Source organism: Salvelinus alpinus, chromosome 8 (genome assembly GCF_045679555.1).
Source record: "Salvelinus alpinus chromosome 8, SLU_Salpinus.1, whole genome shotgun sequence".
NCBI classification, from domain to species: Eukaryota; Metazoa; Chordata; class Actinopteri; order Salmoniformes; family Salmonidae; genus Salvelinus; species Salvelinus alpinus.
In genome coordinates, this window is record NC_092093.1 from 86069404 (window position 1) to 86081651 (window position 12248).

At 42.3% G+C, this 12248-nt stretch overlaps 1 protein-coding gene across 6 annotated transcripts in view; it reads left to right on the plus strand.

Annotated features, from left to right (window-relative positions):
- The window catches only part of LOC139583815 (vacuolar protein sorting-associated protein 41 homolog), a 28225-nt gene extending 16299 nt beyond the window's left edge, over window positions 1-11926 (plus strand). For 5 of the 6 annotated variants that reach the window (XM_071415335.1, XM_071415339.1, XM_071415337.1 and 2 more), the window contains 20 exons: window positions 182-395; window positions 511-608; window positions 2188-2317; window positions 2468-2583; window positions 2725-2781; window positions 5936-5997; window positions 6150-6231; window positions 6446-6538; window positions 6673-6800; window positions 6924-7068; window positions 7371-7412; window positions 7509-7559; window positions 7666-7803; window positions 8094-8148; window positions 8353-8493; window positions 8594-8730; window positions 9057-9156; window positions 9271-9315; window positions 11079-11158; window positions 11281-11926. In XM_071415335.1, coding sequence (XP_071271436.1) covers window positions 182-395; window positions 511-608; window positions 2188-2317; window positions 2468-2583; window positions 2725-2781; window positions 5936-5997; window positions 6150-6231; window positions 6446-6538; window positions 6673-6800; window positions 6924-7068; window positions 7371-7412; window positions 7509-7559; window positions 7666-7803; window positions 8094-8148; window positions 8353-8493; window positions 8594-8730; window positions 9057-9156; window positions 9271-9315; window positions 11079-11158; window positions 11281-11361 — 1995 coding nt within the window. In that variant the 3' untranslated portion in view covers window positions 11362-11926. The remainder of the gene's footprint in view (window positions 1-181; window positions 396-510; window positions 609-2187; window positions 2318-2467; window positions 2584-2724; window positions 2782-5935; window positions 5998-6149; window positions 6232-6445; window positions 6539-6672; window positions 6801-6923; window positions 7069-7370; window positions 7413-7508; window positions 7560-7665; window positions 7804-8093; window positions 8149-8352; window positions 8494-8593; window positions 8731-9056; window positions 9157-9270; window positions 9316-11078; window positions 11159-11280) is intronic. The other variant, XM_071415336.1, reaches the window with a different exon arrangement.
- Window positions 11927-12248: the final 322 nt, after the last annotated feature.

Below are 12248 nucleotides of genomic sequence, written 5' to 3' on the forward strand. Positions count from 1 at the left end.
ACGGTGAATAGTTTGTGGTTTAATTTATATTTATATATTTCATCATTATGATAATGATGATCATTTACTTTCTTGTATCTGTTAGGATTTTTATTGCATCATATAGCATGTCAACTTACATAGATTAGTGCATTAGATGGACAGATAGTGAACATGCTCTGTTTGTCTCGGTCTCTTCCAGGGGGTGAAGATTTATGACATCAGCACCAAACAGCGAATCACCAACGTCCTGCGGGATAACGTCAGCCTGCGGCCTGATATGTACCCCTGCAGTCTGTGCTGGAAAGACAACTCCACCCTCATCATCGGCTGGGGCTCCTCCATTAAGATCTGTGTTGTGAAGGAGAGGGGCCACACAGAGTTGAGAGACCTTCCTAGCCGTTATGTGGAAATTGGTGAGAACATGTATTGTTGAATAACAAAATGTTTTGTAGAACTTTCAGTGTAATATAATGCGGGGGTAAGAGCATTAGTTTAGAGTTGTAGTAATGTGGGTTTCTTCTCTCGCAGTGTCTGCGTTTGAAACTGAGTTCTTCATCAGTGGCCTGGCGCCTCTAGCAGACCAGCTGGTCACCCTGTACTTTGTGAAGGAGAACTCGGATCACATGGTAATGTTTGGTTAGAAACAGTAGATATGTTGCATGGTGGAATGGCTTAAGCGGTCACAGCCATGGTATTTAAATGTTGATATTTTCTGTATGTGTGTGTTTACGTCTGTCTGTGCGCGCTCGCTGGTGCGTGCGTGTGTTTGTCTAAAGTAAAAGTATTCGCACCCATTTGACTTTTCCCACATTTTGTTGTGTTACAGCCTGATTGTAAAATGGATTCAGATTCAGATTTTGTCACTGTTCTACACACAGTACCACATAAAGTCAAAGTGAAAGTATTCACAGTACCACATAAAGTCTTCAGTCAAGTATTCATCCCCATTGTTATGGCTGCCCTAAGTAAGTTCAGGAGTAAATATCACATCATAAGTTGCATGGACACATTCTGTATTCAATAATAGTGGTTAACATGACTTTTAAATGACTACCCCACCTCTGTATCCCACAGATACAATTATCTGTGTCTGTAAGGTCCTTCAATCGAGTAGAGAATTTCAAACACCGATTCAGCCACAAAGACCAGGGAGGTTTTCCAATGTCTTGCAAAGAAGGGCACTGATTGGTAGATGTCAACAACAAAAAAATATGAAAATTAAGCAGACTGAATATCGCTTTGAGCATGGTTAAGTTATAAATTAGGCTTTGGATGGTCTATCAATGCATGCATCCTTCCTTTCTCAGTTACCGGAAAGGAAGGAAACCGCTCAGGGATTTCATCATGAGGCCAATGGTGATTTTAAAACAGTTACAGAGTTTAGTGATTGTGGTATGAGAATTGAGGATGGATCAACAACATTGTAGTTATTCCACAATTCTAACTTAAATGACAGAGTGAAAATACAATATGCATCCTGTTTGCAACATTTAAGTAATACTGCAAAGAAATTTACTTTTTGTCTTGAATACAAAGCGTTATGTTTGTGGCATATTTTCAAGCACGGTGGTGGCTGCATAATGTTATGGGTATGCTTATCATCTACAAGGAGAAAAAAGATTTTTAGGATAAAAATAAATGGAAATGAGCTAAGCACAGGCAATATCCTAGAGGAAAAACCTGGTTCAGAATGCTGGAAGACAAATCCACCTTTCAGCAAGACAAAATCTTAAACACAAGGCCAAATCTACACTGAAGTTGCTTACCAAGACGCCATTGAATGCTCCTGAGTTACAGTTTTGACTTAAGTCGGCTTGACTTGAAAATGGCTGTCTAGCTATTATCAACAACCAACTTGACAGTGCTTGAAGAATAAAAAATAAATAATGGAAAAATATTGCACAATCCAGGTGTGCAAAACTATTAGAGACTTGCCCCCAAAAACTCACAGCTGTACTCACTGCCAAAGGCGTTTCTAATATATACTCGGGGGTGAATGCTTATCTAATCAGGATATATTAGTGTTTTATTTTTCATTAATACAATGTTTTACATTTTCGTCCACTTTACAGAGTATTTTGAGTAGATCATTAACAAAAAATGACAAATCCATTTTAATCCCACTTTGTAATAAAAAAAATCAAGTTTAGTGTGAATACTTTCTGAAAGCACTTTTATATACCATTTGTGTGTGTGTGAGATCAGGAGGAGGAGTTCCGAGCACGGCCTTGTCTGGACATCATCCAGCCTCTTCCAGAGGGCTACGAGGAAATCTCATCAGACGCCCTGACCGTCCGCAACTTCCAGGAGAACGAGTGTCGAGACTACCGACTGGGTGAGCCAATCAGAAAAGCCCCGGCAAACACTACTCAGTGACACTCTGTATTTACAGATTATTCTAGCTACTATAAACTACTGTGCAGGATATATCATTTACTAAAGATCATTCCAGCATTCTCTGTCCTGTACCTTCATGTGTCAACAGAACATTCCGAGGGAGAATCGCTCTACTACATCATCAGCCCTAAAGACATTGTGGTGGCCAAAGAGAGAGACCAAGATGACCACATTGACTGGCTGCTGGACAAGAAAAAGTATGAGGTTGGTGTTATAATCATCCAATCAAGCAGACTTCATGTGGGGACTTTGTATTTTGCTGCGATATATCTTCTGTGTTCAGTACTAATGCATTATAACTGTCGGCTGTTACCGTGTTACCAAAACGTATTTTCTCTCTCACAGGAAGCTCTGATGGCTGCCGAGATCAGCTTCAAGAACATTAAACGCCATGAAGTCCAGGTACTGTATAGGCATTGGACATGTCGAGTGCTATTCCTACCCAGAATAGTGCAATTCCTTGCTATTCATGTGTTATTCCTACTCCTATTTTACCTACACTTATGTATTTGACCAAATCCAAACCCACTTCAGCAAATTAACAGTATTAATATTACCTTGCACATCCGACCATACCTATTGCTAACCCTAAACTGCAGAGGACACATCGCCTGTGCGCCTGTCCCCTCATACAGGTTCTCTCATGTCTCATACACACTAGCTACAAACCGTTTTCTCCTTCCTCACTGTGCTGCAGTGAAAGAAGCCTCATTGGCTCTCTTTTTTTTATTACTAAAATAATCAGGTTACATTTTAAAATGTTTTTCCTGGCCCAAGGATTATGAACAGTTTGTATTGCTCTTTCTGGAATGCTGTTGCTCCTTGGATGGAAGGCTAGACCTCTTTAAAAAAATATATATATATATATATTTTTATTTTTATTTTTTTCAAACCATGTCCTAACTTACTTACAAGCATTTTATGGGTTTAAAAAAAAACTTTGGGAGCCAGTCAATGCAGTACCTTTACTGTGTTTCACCCATTTACTTAATGGGGTGAACCCTAGCAGCATCTGACCTGAATATTCAACCTGTAGTACTTAAATACTATTTGCGTTTACCATAGTGAGCTCATAGTATTGGGATAGTGACAAACAGTTATTTGGGGGGCGCATAGTCCCCCCAGAGTAGGGGTTGGGTGCAAATAGTCTGGGTAGCTGTTCGGGAGTCTTATGGCTTGGGGGTAGAAGCTGTTTAGAAGCCTCTTGGACTTAGACTTGGCGCTCCGGAACCGCTTGCCGTGCGGCAGCAGAGCGAACAGTCTATGACTAGGTGGCTGGAATCTTTGACAATTTTTTAGGGCCTTCCTCTGACACCACCTGGTATAGAGGTCCTGGATGGCAGGAAGCTTGACCCCGGTGATGTACTGGGCCGTACGCACTACCCTCTGTAGTGCCTTGCGGTCGGAGGTTGAGCAGTTGCCATACCAGGCAGTGATGCAACCCGTCAGGATGCTCTTGATGGTGCAGCTGAAAAACTTTTTGAGGATCTGAGGACCCATGCCAAATCTTTTCAGTCTCCTGAGAGGGAATAGGTTTTGTCGTGCCCTCTTCACGACTGTCTTGGTGTGCTTGCACCATGTTAGTTTGTTGGTGATATGGGTGCCAAGGAACTTGAAGGTCTCAACCTGCTCCACTACAGCCCCGTCGATGAAAAGGGGGGCGTGATTGTTCCTTTTTTTCCTGTAGTCCACAATCCATCTCCTTAGTCTTGATCACATTGAGGGAGAGGTTGTTGTCCTTGCACCACACGGTCAAGGTCTCTGACCTCCTCCCTATAGGCTGTCTCATCGTTGTCGGTGATCAAGCCTACCACTGTTGTCATCAGCAAACTTAATGATGGTGTTGGAGTTGTTACATACCCTTACCACCTGGGTGCGGCCCGTCAGGAAATCTAGGATCCAGTTGCAGAGAGAGGTGTTTAGTTCCAGGGTCCTTAGCTTAGTGATGAGCTTTGAGGGCACTATGGTGTTGAACGCTGAGCTGTAGTCAATGAATAGCATTCTCACATAGGTGTTCCTTTTGTCCAGGTGGGAAAGGGCAGTGTGGAGTGCAATATAGATTACATCATCTGTGGATCTGTTAGTGCGGTATGCAAATTGGAGTGGGTCTAGGGTTTCTGGGATAATGGCGTTGTGAGCCATGACCAGCCTTTCAAAGCATTTCATGGCTACAGATGTGAGTGCTACGGGTCGGTAGTCATTTAGGCAGCTTTCCTTAGTGTTCTTGGGCACAGGGACTATGGTGGTCTGCTTGAAACATGTTGGTATTAGACTCAGACAGGGAGAGGTTGAAAATGTCAGTGAAGACACTTGCCAGTTGGTCAGCGCATGCTCGGAGTAGACATCATGGTAATCCGTCTGGCCCAGCGGCCTTGTGAATGTTGACCTGTTTAAAGGTCTTAATCACATCTTCTGCGGAGAGCGTGATCACACAGTCATCCGGAACAGCTAATGTGCTCATGCATGTTTCAGTGTTACTTGCCTCGAAGCGAGCATAGAAGTTATTTTGCTCCTCTGGTAGGCTCGTGTCACTGGGCAGCTCTTGGCTGTGCTTCCCTTTTTATTCTGTGATAGTTTGCAAGCCCTGCCACATCCGACGAGCGTCGGAGCCAGGGTAGTACGATTCGATCTTAGTCCTATATTGATGCTTTGCCTGTTTGATGGCTCGTCAGAGGGCACTGCGCCACCCGGGAGGGCGCTTCCTGCTTTAATTTTAGCTTGTAAGTAGAAATCAGGAGGATAGAGTTATGGTCAGATTTGACAAATGGAGGGAGAGGTAAATAATGTATTGTCATTTTGGTGTCACTATTGTAAATAAGAATAGAATACAGTATGTTTCTCAACACTTCTGCATTAATGTGGATGCTGCCATGACTACAGATAATCCGGAATGAATCGTGAATAATGATGAGTGAGGAAGTTAGATGCACAAATATAATTTCCCCCAAAAATGTTCACTTCACCAGTTATTGTAATGTTGAGTGGTTTGGCCTAGCGTTAGGCCTAGCGTTAGCATGTCTTGGGGTTTTGATATTTGTGCATCTAACTTTCTCACAAATCATTATTCACGATTCAGTCAGGATTATCCGTAAGCATGGTAGCATCCACCAAATATGTAAATTTGTACTACTTTAATACACACACAAGTGAATTTGTACAAAAAGTGCTGTAATTTCTAAACGATTCACCTGATATGGATTAAAGCTGACAGTCTGCACTTTAACCTCAGTCATTATCATTTCAAATCCAAAGTGCTCGTGGAAAAAATTGTCACTTTCCCAATATTTTGGAGTTCACTACATGTCTTCAAGCCTTGACACACTGCGATCCCTTAGTTTTCTAGTGAAAATCTAAGACCTCTACTTTCTTCACTTTAAGTTAGATGGGGCTGTGGTTTTATAGGATTTCTTGACATTAATAATGAGTTACAGATCTGTTGAGGTCAAGGAAAAGAATGAAGTAGATTTTTGGAAACAGCATTTGATGAAATTACAGAGGATACAGTCCATTACTCATGTTGTGTTCCCTCATGGAGTGTCTTTTCTTTTGTAATCAGAAAATTGGGATGGCCTACATCAATCACCTGGTGGAGAAAGGTGACTATGACACCGCTGCCAGGTACTACAGCCTTTTAGTTATTTCAGTTTAGTTTTTCTTCTGCAAAATACCAGTGTAAGGAGTAGATGTGGTGATTATTTTCTCTCTGTCTCGTTCTCTCTCTCTCTCTCTCTCTCGTGTTCTCTCTCTCTCTCGTGTTCTTTTAAGTCCAGGAAGTGTCAGAAGGTGCTGGGAAAAAACATGGAACTCTGGGAGAATGAGGTGTACAGGTTTAAAACCATTGGGCAGTTGAAGGTGAGTCAGGCCACATTGTGACCTTGCAACTTGTGGGAAATTATGGCATTAAAGACTTTGAGCAAGTTTTTGAATTAACAATACTCTCAGTATTGCCCTCAGTATTAACTGTTGTTGTAATTCTCTCTATCGTTTTCTTTCCCTCATGTAACTCCCTCCCTCCCGTCTCTCTCCTTTTGTTTTCCCACATCTCCTCCTGTCTCTGCCTCTTCAGGCTATCAGTCAGTACTTGCCTAGAGGGGACTTGCGTCTCAGACCTGCAATCTATGAGATGATCTTACATGAGTTTCTAAAGTCAGACTATGAGGTATGTCTGTCAGTTCCTGATGGTCTGGTGGTCTTCTTACTGCCTTACATTATAACTCGTATTAGAACAAGTACTCAAAAATAACCAAATTGAATATCATTAACCAGCCTCTCTCTGCAACCTCTTTCTCCAAGGGCTTTGCCACGTTGATCCGTGAGTGGCCAGGAGAGCTCTACAATAACATGACCATTGTTCAGGCAGTCACCGACCACCTCAAGAAGGACCCCATGAACAGCACCCTGCTCACCACACTGGCTGAACTGTGAGTGACTCTACTGGTTTGAGCATTTTGATTGACTTCATTACCTCTCAATTGCTGCAATGCTTATTTTCCTCTGAGATATATATAGTACCACTAAGCTGTGTGTTTCTTCTGTCCATGCAGGTATACATATGACCAGCGATATGACCGAGCCCTGGAGATCTACCTGAGACTGAGGCATAAAGACGTTTACCAGCTGATCCACAAACACGACCTCTTCTCCTCCATAGAAGACAAGATTGTGCTCCTCGTGGACTTTGATAAAGAGGTGGTTTGCCAGCACATGCCCAATTGTTTTATTAAGTAGACTCCTTACTGTATCATAGGACCTCGCTACTGTTTAAAGCTGTGTTATGCGTATAATTGTCCAGGTAATATCAACTTTGCCTTTTTTGAAAGTCAGTCTTTGAGTGCTTTAAACTGTGCAAAAGTCATGGAAAACCTCTGTCTTGAGTCCTTGTGCCTCATACACACAGCTCTTATTGCGTTTGGATTGTCTGGCCACAAAGGTCATAAGTCACTTTGTGTGCATCCTTGTCTGAAGAATGGCCTTTTCATTTGTGTTGTCAGAAAGCTGTCGACATGCTCCTGGATAACGAAGACAAAATATCGGTATGTGTACTTGGCTTCCCTTAATCTTTCTTGGAGAGTTTCAAATGAAAGCACATGCTGTTTGCTAATGATGTTTCTGTCGTCAATGTTCTACAGATTGACAGAGTGGTGGAGGAACTCAGGGACAGGCCCGAGCTGCTACACATTGTGAGTCGCACTACAAGTTCTTTAGTGATTATACGTTTTTAATTTCCTATGATTATCTTGATTTTGAAAATTGTGTTTAACGTGGCATTTCACCTCCTTCTCTCAGTATCTCCACAAACTATTCAAGAGGGACCACCACAAGGGTCAGCGGTACCATGAGAGACAAATTGGCCTGTATGCTGAATACGATCGGCCCAACCTACTGCCATTCCTGAGAGACAGCATCCACTGCCCACTAGAAAAGGTACTGAGACACTTTCGAAACTGTGTGCTCAAATTTATTTTGCCTTTTATTTAACCAGGTAGGCCCGTTGAGAACAAGTTCTCATTTACAACTGCGACCTGGCCAAGATAACGCAAAGCAGTGCGACACAAACAACAACACAGAGTTACACATGGGACGAAGTACATTTCTTCGAATTTAGATGTATATTATCTTATCGTGTATGTCAGATTACTACATTAGAAGAAGAATTAATCGTCTTACTTCTAAAACTCAAGTGTGTTGCAACTGTCTTCCTTATCTTTTTTTAGGCTCTGGAAATTTGTCAGGAGAGAAACTTTGTGGAGGAAACTGTCTTCCTGCTCAGTAAGTGTCCCCTTACAGTTTCTGTGACATTAATAACGTTAATGAATAAGCCATTATAACTGGTTATAAATGCTCATAAGTGCTTTAGAAATAGTTAGAAATGCTTTTAGATATGGGGACAAGCTGAACTAAACCTCCAGCCAGTCGGGTAACTAATTGCATTTGGTCTTAGGAAACTGACCCACTGTAACTTGTCCTTCATAGGCAGAATGGGGAACTGTAGACGGGCTCTTCAGATGATCATGGAGGAACTGGAGGATGTGGACAAGGCCATAGAGTTCGCCAAGGAGCAGGATGACGCTGAGCTGTGGGAGGATCTCATCTCGTATTCTATCGATAAGCCACGTAAGTCACGTGAATACAGAAGCACTTTCAAATGATCAGGCCTACTGCATAGTGTTTCCACAGGTGTCATTTTAAGTTTCTGTCTTTTTCCTCTCTCAAGCCTTCATTACTGGTCTCCTCAATAACATTGGGACACATGTGGATCCCATTTTACTCATCCACCGCATAAAGGAGGGCATGGAGATTCCTAACCTCAGAGACTCACTGGTCAAGATCCTCCAAGACTACAACCTGCAGGTAGCCTAGCGGTTAGAGTGTTGGGCCAGTATCTGAAAGGTCACTAGTTCGAATCCCTGGGCCGACAAGGTGAAAAATCTGTCAATGTGCCCTTGAGCAATGCACGTACCCCTAATTACTCCAGGGCCGTCGATAATGGATGACCCTGTCCGTGACCCCACTCTCAGAGGGTGTCTAAGGGATAGCGGGATATGCAAAAAACACATTTCCAATGAAATAGGATTAATGTATTATATGTCAAAATATCAGCCATCACATAGTGTACCTAGAATATCACTGTAACAACAGCCTTGCCTCTTAAACGGTTTTGTTTCACTGTCTCTCAGATCTTGCTCCGGGAGGGTTGTAAGAAGATCTTAGTGGCTGACTCGTTGTCACTGCTCCAGAAGATGCATAGGACTCAGATGAGAGGGGTCAGGGTGGATGGTGGGTAGTTTTTTGTTTTGCGTGTGGATGTGCAAACTGTGGAGTTGGAACATAATGACTTCGTTAAGCATTCGTTTTTATTGTTTGTGTTTGAATTGTTTGTGTCTTTTTCAGAAGAGAACATCTGTGAATCCTGTCACGCTTCAATATTACCATCAGGTGGGCTTACCTTATTTAGCATTATACAGAAAATTTTGCATATTCATATATAGTGTCTACACTTCTGTATTATACAGTGGGGCAAAAAAGTATTTAGTCAGCCACCAATTGTGCAAGTTCAGCCACTTAAAAAGATGAGAGAGGCCTGTAATTTTCATCATAGGTACACTTCAACTATGACAGACAAAATGAGAAGAAAAAAATCCAGAAAATCACATTGTAGGATTTTGAATGAATTTATTTGCAAATTATGGTGGAAAATAAGTATTTGGTCATCTACAAACAAGCAAGATTTCTGGCTCTCACAGACCTGTAACTTCTTCTTTAAGAGGCTCCTCTGTCCTCCACTCGTTACCTGTATTAATGGCACCTGTTTGAACTTGTTATCAGTATAAAAGACACCTGTCCACAACCTCAAACAGTCACACTCCAAACTCCACTATGGCCAAGACCAAAGAGCTGTCAAAGGACACCAGAAACAAAATTGTAGACCTGCACCAGGCTGGGAAGACTGAATCTGCAATAGGTAAGCAGCTTGGTTTGAAGAAATCAACGGTGGGAGCAATTATTAGGAAATGGAAGACATACAAGACCACTGATAATCTCCCTCGATCTGGGGCTCCACGCAAGATCTCACCCCGTGGGGTCAAAATGATCACAAGAACGGTGAGCAAAAATCCCAGAACCACACGGGGGGGACCTAGTGAATGACCTGCAGAAGGCTGGGACCAAAGTAACAAAGCCTACCATCAGTAACACACTACGCCGCCAGGGACTCAAATCCTGCAGTGCCAGACGTGTCCCCCTGCTTAAGCCAGTACATGTCCAGGCCCGTCTGAAGTTTGCTAGAGAGCCACCGTCTACTAGGATGATCCAGAAGAAGATTGGGAGAATGTCATATGGTCAGATGAAACCAAAATAGAACTTTTTTGGTAAAAACTCAACTCGTCGTGTTTGGAGGACAAAGAATGCTGAGTTGCATCCAAAGAACACCATACCTACTGTGAAGCATGGGGGTGGAAACATCATGCTTTGGGGCTGTTTTTCTGCAAAGGGACCAGGACGACTGATCCGTGTAAAGGAAATAATGAATGGGGCCATGTATCGTGAGATTTTGAGTGACCTCCTTCCATCAGCAAGGGCATTGAAGATGAAACGTGGCTGGGTCTTTCAGCATGACAATGATCCCAAACACACCGCCCGGGCAACGAAGGAGTGGCTTCGTAAGAAGCATTTCAAGGTCCTGGAGTGGCCTAGCCAGTCTCCAGATCTCAACCCCATAGGAAATCTTTGGAGGGAGTTGAAAGTCCGTGTTGCCCAGCAACAGCCCCAAAACATCACTGCTCTAGAGGAGATCTGCATGGAGGAATGGGCCAAAATACCAGCAACAGTGTGTGAAAACCTTGTGAAGACTTACAGAAAACATTTGACCTCTGTCATTGCCAACAAAGGGTATATAACAAAGTATTGAGAAACTTTTGTTATTGACCAAATACTTATTTTCCACCATAATTTGCAAATAAATTCATTAAAAATCCTACAATGTGATTTTCTGGATTTTTTTCTTCTCATTTTGTCTGTCATAGTTGAAGTGTACCTATGATGAAAATTACAGGCCTCTCTGATCTTTTTAAGTGGGAGAACTTGCACAATTGGTGGCTGACTATACTTTTTTGCCCCACTGTAATTGGGATGCTTCTTACCATCATTGCATTTGAAGCTATTCAAAACACCTGCATTCATGTTTTGCTCCTTTGGTGTAGATATGGCCCAGAACTTCAGTGTGGTGGTCTTCCACTGCAGACACATGTTCCACAAGGAGTGTTTACCTTCTCCTGGAATGGTAAGTATCTACCCCATCTCCTTTCATCCCGCTCTCTTTCTCACTTCATATAGAGTATGGACTTTCAGATGAGAGCAGCAGATTTCTTGCCTGATATGGCTTTTGCCTTTCTCTTCTTTCAGATTCCTGGGGTCCAGTTTTGCAACATCTGCAGTGCGAAGCGGAGAGGGCCAGGAAGTGGGATACTGGAGATGAAGAAGTAACAGGAAATGCTCACCTTCCCATGCCATCACTTCATCTTTCCCCAGTTGGAGTGAATGGCAATCTCTGGGCTCATAGATTTTACCTTATTCCTCTGTCACAGTGTGCTCTGTTGTATCACATGCATAATATGTTGTAATGTTAAAGGTAGACGCTGCGATATGACGTAGAGGCAGAAAGTAAACAGCATAGTGGGTAAATTTCTGCAACAGCTAAGAGCATTGAAGCACGAGGCTCAACTTCTCTGCTGTATTGGGTCCCTGGCTACCAGGCTGTAACGGTGTGAAGTGAACCTGTGCACATGCGCAGAAACTGTGAATGTGAGAGCGCAGAAACTGTGTGAGAGCGCAGAAACTGTGTGAGAGCGCAGTCTTGCATCTCGCTCATCCCAATATTTGTGGTGCTGCCTGTGGCCACGTCATTTCTTTGAGTCTACCTTTAAAACTGTTACTAAAATAAAATAATAAATGCTGCACTATTTCCTCTTAATTCACTTCTTGCAATTTGCATTGAACCTCAATGATCAATGAATTTAGGATTCAAAATAAAAGGCTTTTGAAATCTCAATATGTGTGTTAAAAGTGATCTATAATTTCCACTGTATCTCATTAAATAGCATACTGTATTTAGTAATGGACCTACAAATTCTCTACAAGAATAACAAGACTTTTGGTCTTCAGTGACTACATTTGTTGGAAGGTATCACTTGTTCTATTGAGGACGACACTCTGCTTAGAGAACACAGCCCCGTCTACAGCATCTTCAAACATTATTTTAGTTGGAGTTCCTTTTCTTGTAGATCTGTCAAATGAGTAGCCCTCATAGCATTTTTCATAAATATCTCTTAGATTTGATCAGTAGTGCTTTGAAAACTGACAAAGAAAAACAA